Source organism: Nelusetta ayraudi, unplaced genomic scaffold (genome assembly GCF_046127955.1).
Source record: "Nelusetta ayraudi isolate G7.1 ecotype Tasmania unplaced genomic scaffold, CSIRO-AGI_Nayr_v1 ptg000053l, whole genome shotgun sequence".
Classification (NCBI taxonomy): domain Eukaryota; kingdom Metazoa; phylum Chordata; class Actinopteri; order Tetraodontiformes; family Monacanthidae; genus Nelusetta; species Nelusetta ayraudi.
In genome coordinates this window covers 6,428,686-6,443,957 of record NW_027466103.1, presented here as the reverse complement: position 1 = coordinate 6,443,957, position 15,272 = coordinate 6,428,686, and the positions used below count along the sequence as shown (strand labels likewise).

The following is a 15,272-nucleotide window of genomic DNA, read 5'->3' as shown; positions in this document are numbered from 1 at the left end:
TAGGGCGTTGCAAACATAGTACCCACACGTCCCGGAACGGCGGTGCAACATAAGGAAACAAACGCACGCAGCTGTGAGTGAAATTGTATTGTGCAATTAGACGGCTTGGTTTTTCTTTTAGTGTGATAGTATATGATAAGGCCAAACCAAGCCAAGTGTGAAGCCGGTAACTCTTTATCACCGCCCACGTAACTTTACCAGTTATATAAAACGTGTACGCATAGTTTTTTCTCGCACCCCATTGGCCAGACCCTGTGTGGACGGCGCTCCGTTGGCGCGATGTTAAAAACCCGGGAGCCGAAAACACCAACTGGAGCAAGAATGTAGTGAGTCGGCGAGTTAGTACAGCAACGATTTATAAAACGTCGTAGCCAAAAACAAAACGTCGCTAAGGTACGGCGAGGCTTTAGAGAACCTGCTGATTTTATTGAACTCGCTGCTGTTGAAGCGGCGGAGATCGAACTTACTTCCCGCTGGCAGGATGGAGAACGACAGGACTCAGTTCCCATTTCCGTACAAGCCCTATGACATCCAGGAGCAGTTCATGCGGACTCTGTACCGAGCACTGGACCAGGGCAAAGTGGGCATATTTGAGAGTCCGACCGGAACGGTGTGTTTTGTGGGTTTGGGGAGGTTTTATGTTGTTGTTTTTGTGTGTTTAAACCTGAAAGTCTTATGTTCTGAACTCCAGGGCAAGTCCCTGAGTCTGATTTGCGGTGCTCTCAGCTGGCTCACCGACTATGAGGAGAAACGACGGCAGGAGACCGCTGCTCTGTTGCAGGAAGGAGAAGCAGCTCTCTCTACTTCCGCCACACTGTCCTCCACAGGCAACTCAACAGCAGAGCCCGACTGGATCACTGATTTTGTTCAGAAAAAAGCTGAAAGGGACTTGGTGTCCCAGTTAAAGGTACAGCTGGGTTGCACCTCAGATAGGTGATGGAGATGTGGAGAATGAAGCCACTGAGTTCTATTGTTTTTCTCCTTTGAACATCTTCAGGAGGAAGAATTGAGGAGGCGGAAGCGAGAAGAACGTTTGGAGATGATCAGAAATAATGCACAGCTGAAGTATGCAATGAAGAGAAAGGTAAGTTTGCAATTTTGGCATCGATACAATTTTGAAAGCCTCACCCTTGGGCCCAACTTGTGATTTTCTCCTCGTGTCTCAATAGAAATGTGAGGATGATGAGACGGTCAAGTTGCTCCAGCTCAGCAGCAAAGAGGAGCAGACGGAACCTCTGGGAGATCAAGAGGATGAGGAGCTTGTTGTTGCGGAATATGAGAGCGACGATGAGTCGAAAATCAGAAGCAGGTGATGAGAAATATGAAAATGCTGCTGCTCACGTCTTCTGGCAGACGATGACGGGGCGGCTTTGCGTGTGCTTGTGCTCAGGGTTTGCGCTGCTGAAGATGACGCAGATGAAGACCTGGCAGAAGAACATGTGACCAAGGTGTGTCAGACAAACGTTATCGCAGAAGGCCACTCGGGTTCTTCACTTTGTACTGTGCGTGTCAGTACACACATGACTGTGACCTGAGGCGTTTGTGTTCCCAGATTTACTACTGCAGCCGCACTCACTCCCAGCTGGCCCAGTTTGTGCACGAGGTTCAAAAGAGTCCCTTCGGCAAAGACATCAGTGTTGTCACGCTGGGCTCACGGCAGGTTGGTGCACACGCACATACGCGCGCACACACACACACACACACACACACACACACACACACACACACACACGCACGGACAAACCCATATCATTTCCCTGTAAAAAGATCAGTTACAAAACCAAGAAGCAGGTATTGACAATGGATAGATGGTTGCACCATAGAATTCCATATTCAGATGGATTTGAAGGCAGCATTAGTTGGGCCTAATTGATACCTCATGTTGACCTTTGCGCTCTGCAATATTTTGCAGAATCTGTGCGTCAATGAGGAGGTGCGTCGCCTTGGCAGCATCCAGCGCATCAACGACCGCTGCATGGAGCTGCAGAAAAACAAGCACGGTGGGAGCAGATGGCAGAACACGCCTCCTGTCAACCACCTCCCCGACCCAACAGAATGTCACTACTGTTTGTCAAGCTCAGGGAAAGGCTCATTTGTCTCGCTGCTCATTTCGTTTGCAGACAGGAAGCTGGAAGAGGAAGGTGCAAAAAGGAAGCGAGGCCCTGCAAAGAGCGTGTGTCCCTTTTACAAAGCGTCAGCACTGCAGCGCATGAGAGACGGAATTCTGGGGAAGGTCCAGGATATCGAGCAGCTGCTCCAACTGGGCAGAGAGATGCGAGCGTGTCCGTACTACTCCACACGCCTCGCTATTCCACCTGCACAGGTAACGCCACGCACCTCAGTCCGATCCCATCGCTCACCACCTCCAGCCAATGATGGTGATGTTTTTAGCCGTTACCTGTATTGTCTCGTGTGTTTTCCACAGTTGGTGGTGTTGCCTTATCAGGTGCTGCTTCACGAGGCAACAAGAAAGGCAGCAGGGGTCCAGCTGAAGGGACAGGCAAGATCTTCTTCCTCCGCTTCTTCTTCTTCTTCTTCTTAAGATTGAATGTTTCCTTTTTGGCTTTATGGCTTGTGTTTGATTTTTTTGTTTGTTTGTTATTCATTAATTAATGAATTGATTTACGTATTTATTGGTATTTATTGTTTTTTGTAAATAAAGTGTGATTGTAAAAATAAAAAACATTTCTTCCTCTTCCTCTTGTTACTATTAAAGTGTCCAATCTATAAACTGCCTCTATCAACTACTGTGACTGTGACATTGTTGACTATTTTCCGTTATTTTTGCCAGACTTTCTGCAACAAACTCCACATTTCCACATTCTATGTTTAACAAGTCTATGTTTTCTTGTGCCTACAGGTGGTGATCATAGATGAAGCCCATAATCTCAGTGACACTCTGTCCTGTATACACAGCGCAGAGCTTAGCGGCGCACAGGTGAACGCACTTAGTCACTGCTCAACGTGAGCTGTTGGCTTAAATGCTCTTTTTCATAGTGTTATTTTCTTTACAGCTCTGTCGTGCCCACTCTCAGCTCACTCAGTATGCAGATCGCTATAAGTAGGTGCACACACACACACACACACACATGCATGCACACATCCTACAATTTCCTGACCCCTATTGTTCTCATTTCTGCGACAACAGGAGCAGACTGAAGGCAAAAAACCTGATGTACATCAAGCAGATTCTGTTTGTTGTTGAAGGCCTTGTTCGAGTGATGGGCGGTGAGTGGGTTTGCGCTGAAATCACTTGATTAGCGGAGGGCTCCAGCGTGAGTGGGAGGTTACATTACTGGACAGGGCACATACAGGCTTTCATTATAAATGCTACCTTTGCAGGAAAGGTGGGGCAGAATCCACAGAGCCAGACTACACAAACAGGTCTGTATAGAGTGCTTATGCTGGACACGAAGGAAGATGAATTGATTATGAGTTACTTGGTCCATAAAGTGTCACATTTGTCTTCATTGCTTTCACTGCAGAGTAAACAACAATTTATTGTGTTTTATGTTTGGTGCAAAAAAGAGGATGAAAAAAATATGTGGTGGTTTGGCAGTGAATAACATTTCTATCTTCTCTACTTCTCTATTTTTAGGAGATGAAATACTTACCATCAACAACTTCCTTTTCAACGCACAAATAGACAACATCAACCTGTTCAAGGTAAAGGACGAAAATCAGTCAAACCATTTATTTTCACCTTTTCAGATCAAATTGCAAACCTCTGCTTTAATAGTCACTCCCCTTTCACTTCCAGTTGCAGAAGTACTTTGAGAAGAGCATGATCAGCAGAAAGGTAAGCCCAATGTGATTATGCGTATCTAATAATTCCTTGTACGGCACACACACGCGCACACACATCCTGCTTTACGACTGCTCCCTGTCTGTCTCCCTGCAGCTGGGCGGCTTTGTGGAGAAGTACGCTGGGTCGGGTGTTTGTCTTCACACTCAGATCGGCTCCAACAAGGAGAACCGGCGCACCGAAGGTTTAAACCGCTTCCTTCAGAATCTGCAGAACAACCCGAGCACGGAACCAGGTCAGACGGGAGTAGTTGTGCATCATAAAAATTCGTAGTGGGCTGCCCATTCCTCGATAGGATTTATTGATAAGATGAATTGATGATAGGCGACACGGTGGCACAGTGGTTAGCGCTGCCGCCTCACAGCAAGAAGGTCGTGGGTTCGATTCCTGGGCCTGGGCCTGGGACCTTTCTGTGTGGAGTTTGCATGTTCTCCCTGTGTCTGCGTGGGTTCTCTCCGGGTTCTCCGGCTTCCTCCCATACTCCAAAAACATGCATGTGAGGTCAATTGAACACTCTAAATTGTCCGTAGGTGTGCATGTGAGTGTGAATGGTTGTTTGTCTCTATGTGGCCCTGCGATGAACTGGCCACTTGTCCAGGGTGTCACCCTGCCTTCACCCTAAGAGAGCTGGGATAGGCTCCAGCAGACCCCCGTGACCCTGAATAGGAATAAGTGGGTATAGAAGATGAATGAATGAATGAATGAATTGATGATATATTTCTTTTGTCGCTGGGCGTGTTTGCAGTGCCGGCTGCTGACCAGCAGGGGTCTGCCGAGGCAGAGAAAACGCTGTCCGCATCCCCTATGATGCAGGTCGAGGGTTTCTTCATGGCTCTGACAAGCAGCAACACGGACGGCAGAGTAGTGGTGCACAGGCAAGGTAACCTATTCCAAAAGCAAATGGCTCAATTTAGGAAGCTTAAAAAAAGTATCTCTTGATGTATTAGAGGCCTCTTGATTGTCCATAAGGAAAAAAAAATGTTTTATCCTCCAACTCCAAGGTACTTTGTCTGAAAGCAGCGTCAAGTTCCTGCTGTTAAAGCCAGCGGTCCACTTTGCCCCGGTGCTGAAGGAGTGCAGAGCCGTCATCATCGCAGGTGGAACCATGCAGCCTGTGAGTCATGTTGGATATGCCAGGACAAAAAGACTTTGCTGTTGACGTTTAATAATTCTAAAAGATGTTCCATGTAGGTTTCAGACTTCAAACAAGAGCTGCTGTTTTCTGCTGGAGTCGGAGAGGAACGCATCACAGAGTTTTCCTGCGGTGAGTGGCCTATTTTATCACGCCGTGCTTTCTTTTTTGCCGTTTTACCATTTTCATGAATTTTTGGGGGGTTTTATTTAAAAAAAAAAATCAATATTTCTGTTTGCTGACTTTTTGATGAATAGAGTAGTAGTTTGCAGAATCTCAAATAACAGGCTGTTCTTAGCATGAATATTTCTTTTTGGTTATTCAAGATTGACTGCATGAGTCTTGAATCTGGTTCATGTGATGGAAGCAACAGATTATGTCACTGAATTTAAGAGGAGTTTGGTACCTGTGTACCGTTACCATCATGTAAACCGATCCAATTGTGGCTTCTTAATTTATTACTTTATTGCTTGTTTATTTTATTGAAGGACATTTATCTCACTTGACATTTATCAGGTGAGAGCTGATGTATGCTGTTGAATGTTTTAGTGTTGAGTGTCAAGACTAAGGCTTGAGAAAATAAGTTTGTCCTCCCGTTAAATTCTGAGTTGAAAAAGTAAATAACAATTTTAAATGTAAAATCTCTGATCAAACTATTTACTATTAATTTGAACTGCGAAAAAGCAAATTCACACGTTTGCACAGTGATGTGAATTAACACAGCAATAAAATTGCAGGTCATGTGATTCCCCCTGGGAACATCCTTCCCCTCGTCTTGTGCAGTGGCCCGTCTGGCCAGGAGCTGGACTTCACTTTCCAGAACAGAGACTCTCCACGCATGGTGACTGATGCATGTGTGCACAAATTGTTTTCTGAAGCTCTCGTTCAATGGGAGCGAACGGGGCGTCCACTGTTTACAAAGGCGTCCCTGCAATTTCCTCTTTCCAGATGGATGAAACTGGTCGCATCGTCTCCAACATCTGTAACGTGGTGCCCGGCGGCGTCGTGTGCTTCTTCCCTTCTTATGACTACTTGAGAAGGATCAATGCGCATTGGGAGGCCAATGGTGTCTTAACTCGTCTGGCTGCCAAGAAGAAGGTTTGTTTGCTTGAAAGTGGCCAAAAACTAAGAAATTACTCTGAAACATAAATGATAAAATTGTGTGACAGTCTCTCTCTCTCTCTCTCTCTCTCTCTCTCTCTCTCTCTCTCTCTCTCTCTCTCTCTCACAGATCTTCCAGGAGCCAAGAAAATCCAACCAGGTGGAGCAGGTACTCGGCGAGTTCTCCCGCTGTATCCAGGTACCGTCAGTGCTTGATATACATCATACTGACTGAAAAAGTGTTTACTTGTAATGGGGAGAACTGCACCTCTCTACGACCTTCTTGCAACCTGTCAACAGGCGTTTTTTTTTGTGTGAAGTGTTACCATAAAGTGACGTTGTCCCTCGTCAGGCCAGCAGGGGGCAGTGTCTCCATAGCAGGACAGCCATTACAAGTCCATTATGCAAAAAAAATATTTTGCTCTTGCGCTAATTTTAAAATTGAAATCTTGTGAGTTTTTTTTGTTTCCACTTGATGTTAATGTGACAGTTGAGGGTTCCTGTCCTGTCACTATGCCTCCAATTGATCATGTGCCCTGGCTACTTGGCCAAGGGGATATTGGCTAACTGGTTAGCGCACGCCCTGCGATGAACTGGCGACTTGCCCAGGGTGTCGCCCTGCCTTCGCCCTAAGACAGCTGGGATAGGCTCCAGTAGACCCCCGTGACCCTGAATAGGAATAAGCGGGTATAGAAGATGAATGAATGAATGAATGGTTAGCGCACATAACGATTACCCTGGAGTCTGGGGTTGGAAGCCTGCCCGGGCCCTCTCCACCCTGCCACATTAACATACGTCGTCTTTCCTCTGTTAGAGGTGTGCTGCGGACGGCGGCCCTCTCTCTGGAGCGCTGCTCTTCTCCGTCGTCGGTGGGAAGATGAGCGAAGGCATCAACTTCTCAGACGAGTTGGGCAGGTGCATCGTGATGGTGGGAATGCCGTACCCCAACGTCAAATCCCCAGAATTGCAGGAAAAGATGGCTTACCTGGACAAACACCTGGCGAGTTAGCTGACCTCTACCCACAACCCTTCATGAAATATTGATGAGCCCCAGCGTGAAGCAGAAAGGTCGTAGCAGAGCCGGGAGGAAGCTTATCGTCAATGTCATCTTCCTCTTTTCTTTTTTTATTAAAGCCTCACAGCGGGGGAAAGAGGCCTGGCCAAGCGCTGATAGAAAACCTCTGCATGAAGGCTGTCAATCAATCCATAGGTGACGATGCAATATTCACGAGGACAGAAATTAATGTTAATGTATTTCAGCCAATGGGTTTTCGCCCCCACCACTGGTATTTATGTCCTTGACCCCATCCGCCTGCAGGAAGAGCCATCCGCCACCGGGGAGACTATTCCTCCATGGTCTTGTGTGACCGACGCTACTCTCGACCCGCCACGCTCGCCAAACTGCCCACGTGGATCCGAGATCGCACCAGCACGCATGCAAATTTCGGCCCCGCATTTGCGGCCTTGCGGAAGGTGAACTTGGCTTTGCAGGTTCAGCGTCCAGCGGTGGTGTATGCACATCACAGACTCATGTTGGTGCGTGTGTTCTTTTCCCCACAGTTCTTTCAGGAAAAGAAGCAGAAGATGACCTAGTTTCAGCTGCTCGAGATCAAGAAGACGCCGAAGAAGATTTGAACAACTTGTTTTCTAGTTTGACAACATCGACAACACTCGCACAACTTCATTGAATGGACAACAAGGTCGGAGGAGGACAGCATGAGTTTAAAAATTTAATATAAAAAAAAGTATAAAAGGCCCAATTATGTTAAATTATTCTGTCAAAACAGTTAAAATCTCAGTTCAAGAACCTTACAATAGAAGAGATGATAGATCTGGAGGACCAGTTGGTTTTTTTGAGAGGAGCATGATGAGGATGGTCAGAAGGCAACAATGAAAAGTGAGAGAGAACTTGGGAGAGGTCGGTTGATTAAAATTCATCTCCTTCTCAACTACCTGAATGTCCCAGAGGGAACACAGACCTCGTATCAGTGCTTTTGGAGCAAATCATCACATTATTCTGCAGTTTTTATCCTTGATGAATAAACCACTGAGCCAACAAATTGGAAAAAAAAATGAAAAGACTAATGAAACTGTTAAGACTCAATAGAGGAACAACTGAAAAGAACTTGAACATCCTGCCACTGGCATTATATATAATAAGTCAGCTGCCTCAACTAATACAGTCTGTGTTTGGCTCTTTTTGACAACTCTTAATATTTGTAGTCTGAACTGGACCTTGAGTCTGCAATAATAAATCAATCAATCAATATCTGCAACCAAATATTTGTATGACTCCCCAATGTGGAAATCTTCACCATGTGTCACATAATTTCCTACGGTGTTTTTTGCCACACCATTTTACAGGGTCGGTGTGTGAGACCTGCAGTAAAAGGTCATCAAAAAAAAACAGACGCAGCCGTCAATGTATATTATAAATAGGAAGGGTGACGACACACAACAGTGAGGCCAACCAGCATCAAAAGAAGCATGTTATACATTTGAAAAATGTGCAGGAGGCCTTATAGTGAAAATAAAAATTCAAATTAGCAAGAGAAGCTGGTAAAGTCAGCGCCAATTAACATGAGAGCCTGCAAATGAATTATTGCGTGTCAAAAACCCCCTGCAAAATTCAGCTCCTCTCACTACGCAGTATATCAATGCATCAACTTCAATTCAACTGCAACTGAATGTTTCCAGAGGTGTCGCATGGTCACATGGTCAGTGTGCCACCAAGTGGAGGTCAGTGTTCAAATCAGTTTGGAGGAATTCCCAGGACATTTCAACATTTTACTGAGATCATCTTTGCATTCCAACCTCCTCGGCTTTAAACCACATCTGGTCCTTCAGTTCTTTGCCCTCTTTAATTTAGCATGGAACACGTGAGGCAAAAATGAATAATAAATACCGAGTGAATTCTAGGCGGCACTGGGTTCGTCATCCATGCGACTGATTTACACTTGAAGATATTAAATATTCAGAAGATTCCTTGTTACGTAATGAAAAACCCTTTATTTAATGCTCGCAGTTATTCTCCAGTTTCATGAAAATATCATTTTCCACAGATTTATTTATTCAAGGTTTATTAATCTGTGTAGACAAACAATGTTAGACATTTGATATTTCACAATAAAGCTTTCCATTAGATGCTTTGTCATTTATTTTCTTAATTATTAATAGTAAGTCCTTTGTACAAAATTATACATCACTATTTACTGCTTTCGCCCGGGATGCTCTCAGTGCTCACTGCGCCTCTCGTTACGCATCCCAGTCGTCGTCTTCCGCGTTTGAATGTAGGACAGGAAGTGGTGGGATGGCGTCAGACATCCTGGCAAAAGCTCCTCCTGTGTCACTCTGGACATCACCAGCCTCTCCACCCGCTGGACCCTTCCCAGATATACCTGCGGCGTGGACACTCGGCGTTAATCGTCTGTCGACACCTGCGCCTGCGTCTCCAAATCAAAGGGATGCCTCACCTTTCCGCCGCATGGCGAGTTTGTTGAAGAGATCCGACATGAAGTCTCCGCCACTGGATGCTGCAGCCACCGCTGGGAGACCACACACACAAACAAGACAACAACAGTGATCAGCGCTGGTACACAATGATTAGAGGAGCGACATGGTTTCAGTCATTCTTGGGTGCTGTGAATCAAGAGTCGGGCCCTTTATTGCAACAACACTTTGATCTCATTAGGCTGTGTGCACAGCAGCTTTCCCCTAAAGATGACATGTTGGGTCATGACCCGACCACTCAACCAGAAACGCTGATCTGCTGGCTAATATCAGGTCAAGCTACTTAATTAGAATTGCAATCAAGTCAACCGTTTAATGAGGTTTCTGTCTGTTTGCCAGCGGGCCACACGGCGACGGGTTTAGTAACCAGTGAGTGGCGCAAACACCAACGCACACATCACTGCGTGCAGCGCAGCGCGACACGTTACAAGTCCTCAAATATTAATGCTAATGAGACGGTGCTCACAAGCTGCCCTGACTGTATGACTTGCCTGTGTGTGTGTCTATACACACACACAACACTGAAACTGAATTTCCTACGGGATTAATAAAGTATCAATCTATCTACGTATATACATATATATGAATGGAATCACATCAACACTCCATCAATCGGACACCTTGCTCTTGCTCCTTCTGCTTCTTCTTCTCCATCTTTCGCTCCTTCATGTTGCGAAGCTTGGCTTTGCCGATGCCTCCAGCGTTGCGGATGGACTCCAGGAGGCTGGCGCGTCCGTCCGACGGCTGAACCACTTCGCTGGGAGCGCCGGACACAGGCCCTGGGTCAGTCAGAGGAGACACTTTCATGCACAGGGACCGGCAAGAGTCCCTCAGAATGACATTCCTGAATTGCACGAGTGTGGACGGACCCGCACTTGATCGAGAAACCTCGGTGGCGGCGTCAACAGTTGCAAGAGGCGGTGGAGGAGGGGGGGGAGGAGGGGGAGCTCCAGCGGGAGCCGGGGGAGCAAAAGTGGGCTCGGCAGGGGGAGGGGGAGGCGGTGGAGGAGGCGGTGGGGCGCTGGGCTCCAGCAGGAAACCTAGAGCAGAGATGTGAGTAGAATACATCAGCAAATAAATAAATAAATAAATAAAAACCACAAGGTCGACGTACACTGAGTGAGAAAGTCACAATTGTTTGTACCAGCTGTGCTGTCGTCAGCGAAGGAAGGCAGCTCGGGGAGGAGACTTGTGGGTCCCGAGGGGGCAAAGCCAGGTCCCAGATCGGCGCTGTATGACAAATCATCAGCAATACCTGGCAGGTCGGGCAGGTATGAGGGCACATCGATCTCTGGCACCTGACCCAGGTCCGGCACGTAGAAGTACGATTCGGCCGTCTGTTGCAGAAGAGGTTGCACGGGTTATGCAAGACAAGCATTTGGTACAACTGAGGTACAAATGTTTGCCGTCGCGGGGCCGGTGACGCTACCTGTCTCTCCAGTTGCTCTCTCTTGGTGATAGACAATGGCGCATCAAACGGCTTCTGCTCTTTTTCCGTCTCCAGTGTTGTGTGCGTTTTTGTCACCGCTCCTGCCAGAGGATCCAGGAACACGTACTTCTTGTATCTATTCAGAGAATGTTTCTGCTTAGATCACTCACCGCCAGTTTAATATGCGCATCTTTTAAAAAGAGGTGTGTGTGTGTGTGTGTGTGTGTGTGTGTGTGTGTGTGTGTGTGTGTGCGTGCGTGCGTGTGTGGACTCACAGGTTCTCTGTGGTGTTGAACAACAAGAGGGAGCTGACAGATGAGATGTTCCGGGGCAGACTGCCCAGACCTTCCTCTGTCTCATCCTCTGACCTCTTCTTACTGCTCACGCAAACTGGGTAATATGTCAGCTTCTCCTAAAAAAAAAAAAAAAGGAAGCAAACAAATATGGAGTGAGATCCAGAGGGTGTCAGCACAATTTCGACTCAATGCAAATCTGAAATTCCATCAGACCCAACGCATGCATAGACCCAAATGCTGCAGTATAAATCTTATTGTTGGAATATTATTGGAAAAATGGCTCCAAGGCACGGGTGAATTATGCATTTCCGCACCTGAGAAGACTGCCAATGTTTCTTTATACCAACTTCTTTTTACAAATACATAGAGATGGCAAAAACACACACACACACACACACACACACACACACACACACACACACACACACACACACACACACACACACACACACACACACACACACACTTGCAGTACGAAGTGCACAAAGCAGGAAAATGCTGCTTCTCTTTAACCTTCCTAAAAGGGTAGCAGAAAAAAACAACAACACACACTGTGGCGCTCTCGCTAAATAATGCAAATCTAAGAGCTGACGCGCAAAACAGCTCGCAGGAGCACACAAGCACCCGGGCAAGTCTGCTCTCTTTTTGTCTCATAATGTTTGTCTTGCGAATCATCCCACTAACAAAAAAATAAATAAATAAGTAAAAATGACCGGGTGATATAAAGACAGAGCTGGGAGGCCCTGAGGAGTAAAAGTTCTCTTCTCCGCCGCTGGGAAAAAAGTTTAGATCTCTGCATGTGCGACAGTTCTTGACTCAGAAAACACTATGAGGACAAATACCTGATACGGGATGAAAATTCATAAAATTGTACAATAGTCACAATGGACTGGCAGATGGAGAATTTGTTTGTGTGAAAATGACACGTTACATTGCTGTCTGGAGAAATTGTGAAGAAGAAACATCTCAGAAGCCGTGTTGGAACATTATGTCTTTGCTTCAGTGACAACCTTGACAATTTCAGAGGAGAACCATTGGTGTCCTCTGGATGATAAAAATGAAATTTATTTCACAGCTGCATTAACGACGAAGAAATTACACTTTTTTTCTGCTGACTTTTTAACTATAACATTTGTAACAGGCACAACAACAGCTTCTGGCTGTTTGCACACCACCTTGTGATTTATCTCAATCACAGCTTTGATGTCATTTGACCTTTATGACATCAGTTTGAGAGCACTTAACCTGAACAAGTCTTGCTTTTCACTCTCGTTTGATTGGATTCATTTCAAGTAAAAAAAAAAAAAAAAAACAACCCAAAAAAACCCTTACACGATTACAACTGTGATGTGTTCATCTTACCTGCAAGGATTTATCATCAAAAGGTCTCAGTTTGTTCTGTATCCTGTGTCGGGGACGAGTCTGTGAGGAGGGATCAGTGGCTTCAATAAAAATAGAAGAGTAATCCTGAAGATGATCCGGGGCTGGGTACTTGGCACTAGAGAAAACCTGCACGCACACAAAAGAAAAATCATCATACTGAAATCAAACCACTATTGACATGATTATATTTAGCATGTTGTGAATTAGTAGTCACATGCGCATGACGTAATGCTGGGTGCTTGCGCTGCCTTACCTTGGTGGCTTTTTTACTGCCTTTAATTTTGTCAACACGAGCCTGAGCCAGTCTGATCCGGTCGGTGATGCTCTGCAGCTGGCGGCGGTTCTTCTCCACACTGTCTGACACCCTGGAGGAAACAAACATACACACACACACAGACAACATGAACAGAGAGAATATCTCTAATGTCCTTCTCCCCTTTGCATTCTATGTCAACATCACACCAAGTTGGCTCATAATACAGTGTGTGTATTCCGCATGCTGTTAGTACAGATGTAAAAGTATTAATAACAGTTTTTACAGCAATGACATTGATTGTCTGCCACATATTTTTTTTTTTTACAAAAAGACATTGTTTTCATACCAGTTTTATCATGTTTATGTCAGGAGTTCATTACATGAGTTTAAGCTCTAAACTTCTCTGTGTAATTACAATTTATTCAACTGCTCTGAATAAAACTTTCAAACAACAGCTCTACTGAACATAATACTAAGCGTACTGCTTATGAAAGTATGCTGTGAAAAAAGTTGCACATCAAGGTAAAGCCATTTTTAAAATAGAAAATAAAGAGTAAAAGTAAAAATGTAAAGCCATTATAAAACTTCTCTTTATTAAAACTTTCAGCAGTGAGCAACTACAGCATGCATATTCAATCTCAGCTGCTGAATAGTATAGAATAGTGTGTGTGTGTGTGTGTGTGTGTGTGTGTGCTTCAAAACCTGCCTTGTAAAAATATCTGATGAGATGGCCTCCAGGTAAAGAAGTGCATCTGTAATCTGATGCACAGCCTCCTCCCTCCTCAGGTCGGGCTGGATGAGGGGCACCGAGTACACCTGGCCCTCCACACACTGTCTTTGGGTCATCCTAAACACAGATACCAGAGTTTGTAAGGACTAAAGTTGTATGTCGATCAGTCTGACTGGGAGAGACTATCAGCATAGCAAGTCTGCATCGACAGGCTTTAAATTTTAGGAGGCAATTTAAAATAAATAAATAAATAAATAAATAAATAAATTATACTCCTTGTTATTTTTGACGGAATAAAGACAAAGCCAGTGATAGTCATTGCGAGTAAAGCGACGTCTGCAGCTCGTCTGACACTCACGTGACAAAGCTGGAACAGAAAACGGTTCAAGTAGTTTCCATGAGGCGATGTGGACTTATTTCTTTCAGATATACACTTTGCTCTTTAGTTGTTTTCTGTAGATTTCAAACTATAGACGGTTACAAACAACGCAGGGAAAGCTTAGCAGCATTGGGAAACAGTAAATTTAAGAAACGATAGGCTATCAGCAGTCAAGAGTGCGTCGCTGTGAGCCTAAAACACCAATATTCGAACATGACAAATGACACAGCAACACCTACAAATGAATATAAAGCTCGAACCTTACCTGACCATGAGTGTTGCTGACTTATTTACGGTCACAGGACAGATATGACCAGAGGTAGACAGGTTAGTCTGGTGATGCTAACATTCGAGCTACTGCTGCTCAGCAATACAAGGAGAACCGTGCCTGCACTTCCGTATGGCTCGAGTCATGTGACCACCCCGGAAGTTGCCTTCTTGATTATGGTTTACGCTTTTGCCCATTTCATTTTACGATGAAAAGATAATCAAACTTCTTTTCTGGGAGAAAGTATTCACAGTACAAATAGCCATACATCAAAATGATCCGAATAATTAAATGATCTAATCACCGATGACCACTTAATATGGATCGTTTTTCAATATCTCACTTTAATTCGAGGCTATTTCTTAACAATTTTGAAAACATAAACAGTTGTTATTATTATTATTATTATTATTATTATTATTATTATTATTATTATTAATAATAATAATAATAATTATTATTTATAATAATAAATTATTATTATTATTATTATTATTATTATTATTATTATTAATAATAATAATAATAATAATAATAATAATAATAATAATAATAATAATAATAATAATAATGTCAACATGTGTAGTAGGAGTAGTAGTAGCAGTAATAGTAGCAGCAGCAGCAGCATCATTGAAAAAACATGCCTATTTTGAGGACACGTGTGTGTGTGTGTGTGTGTGTGTGTGTGTGTGTGTGAGAGAGAGAGAGAGAGAGAGAGAGAGAGATGTATGTACAACGGAACAGATATTTAATTACACATAATTGTACAAATATGAAGATTTTTACAGCAAAGAATCCAGAAACTGTCTCAAGGGAGCGGTGTAAAAATTCAGCCTATTGTACCAGTGAAGTCAGTCCAAATCTGACAGTGTTTTACTTTTGCAGTTGAAGATACCATCAAAGACAAACATCATATAGGCTATTTTAACACCTCCAACTCTACAAAATTAAATTGCTGACTTTTTGGCTATAACATTCAGGTG

The 15,272-nt window shown here is 44.4% G+C and overlaps 2 protein-coding genes across 2 annotated transcripts; one reads left to right on the top strand and one right to left on the bottom strand.

Annotated features, from left to right (window-relative positions):
* Positions 1 to 242: 242 nt before the first annotated feature.
* ddx11 (DEAD/H (Asp-Glu-Ala-Asp/His) box helicase 11) lies at positions 243 to 9,182 on the top strand. Its single transcript, XM_076037898.1, has 26 exons — positions 243 to 610; positions 692 to 907; positions 998 to 1,084; positions 1,170 to 1,309; positions 1,391 to 1,448; positions 1,553 to 1,660; positions 1,913 to 2,000; positions 2,121 to 2,323; positions 2,426 to 2,500; positions 2,861 to 2,938; positions 3,015 to 3,061; positions 3,149 to 3,228; positions 3,343 to 3,384; positions 3,599 to 3,666; positions 3,761 to 3,799; positions 3,902 to 4,040; positions 4,551 to 4,685; positions 4,807 to 4,919; positions 4,997 to 5,069; positions 5,675 to 5,778; positions 5,886 to 6,035; positions 6,169 to 6,237; positions 6,853 to 7,038; positions 7,173 to 7,248; positions 7,357 to 7,511; positions 7,599 to 9,182. The coding sequence occupies exons 1-26, from the start codon at positions 482 to 484 to the stop codon at positions 7,629 to 7,631; spliced, it is 2,691 nt and encodes an 896-aa protein (XP_075894013.1). The 5' UTR covers positions 243 to 481; the 3' UTR covers positions 7,632 to 9,182.
* Positions 9,102 to 14,445, bottom strand: wash1 (WAS protein family homolog 1). The gene is made up of 11 exons (XM_076037896.1): positions 14,287 to 14,445; positions 13,619 to 13,759; positions 12,910 to 13,021; positions 12,636 to 12,782; positions 11,253 to 11,389; positions 10,978 to 11,113; positions 10,693 to 10,885; positions 10,418 to 10,588; positions 10,169 to 10,327; positions 9,512 to 9,583; positions 9,102 to 9,436 (listed from the first exon to the last, which is right to left on the bottom strand). The coding sequence occupies exons 1-11, from the start codon at positions 14,292 to 14,294 to the stop codon at positions 9,294 to 9,296; spliced, it is 1,419 nt and encodes a 472-aa protein (XP_075894011.1). The 5' UTR covers positions 14,295 to 14,445; the 3' UTR covers positions 9,102 to 9,293.
* Between the last annotated feature and the right edge of the window lie 827 nt (positions 14,446 to 15,272).

Bases quoted from the DNA above. Each gene is read 5' to 3' on its own strand.
- wash1 (XM_076037896.1), bottom strand. The intron at 13,022-13,618 runs GCAGGTTTTGAA...TGTTTCCTCCAG, and splicing joins TCATCAGATATTTTTACAAG to GGTGTCAGACAGTGTGGAGA. The intron at 12,783-12,909 runs GTAAGGCAGCGC...GTGTGCGTGCAG, and splicing joins GCAGTAAAAAAGCCACCAAG to GTTTTCTCTAGTGCCAAGTA.
- ddx11 (XM_076037898.1), top strand. From the start codon at position 482: ATGGAGAACGACAGGACTCAGTTCCCATTTCCGTACAAGCCCTATGAC. The intron at 908-997 runs GTACAGCTGGGT...GAACATCTTCAG, and splicing joins ACTTGGTGTCCCAGTTAAAG to GAGGAAGAATTGAGGAGGCG. The intron at 2,501-2,860 runs GCAAGATCTTCT...TTGTGCCTACAG, and splicing joins GGGTCCAGCTGAAGGGACAG to GTGGTGATCATAGATGAAGC.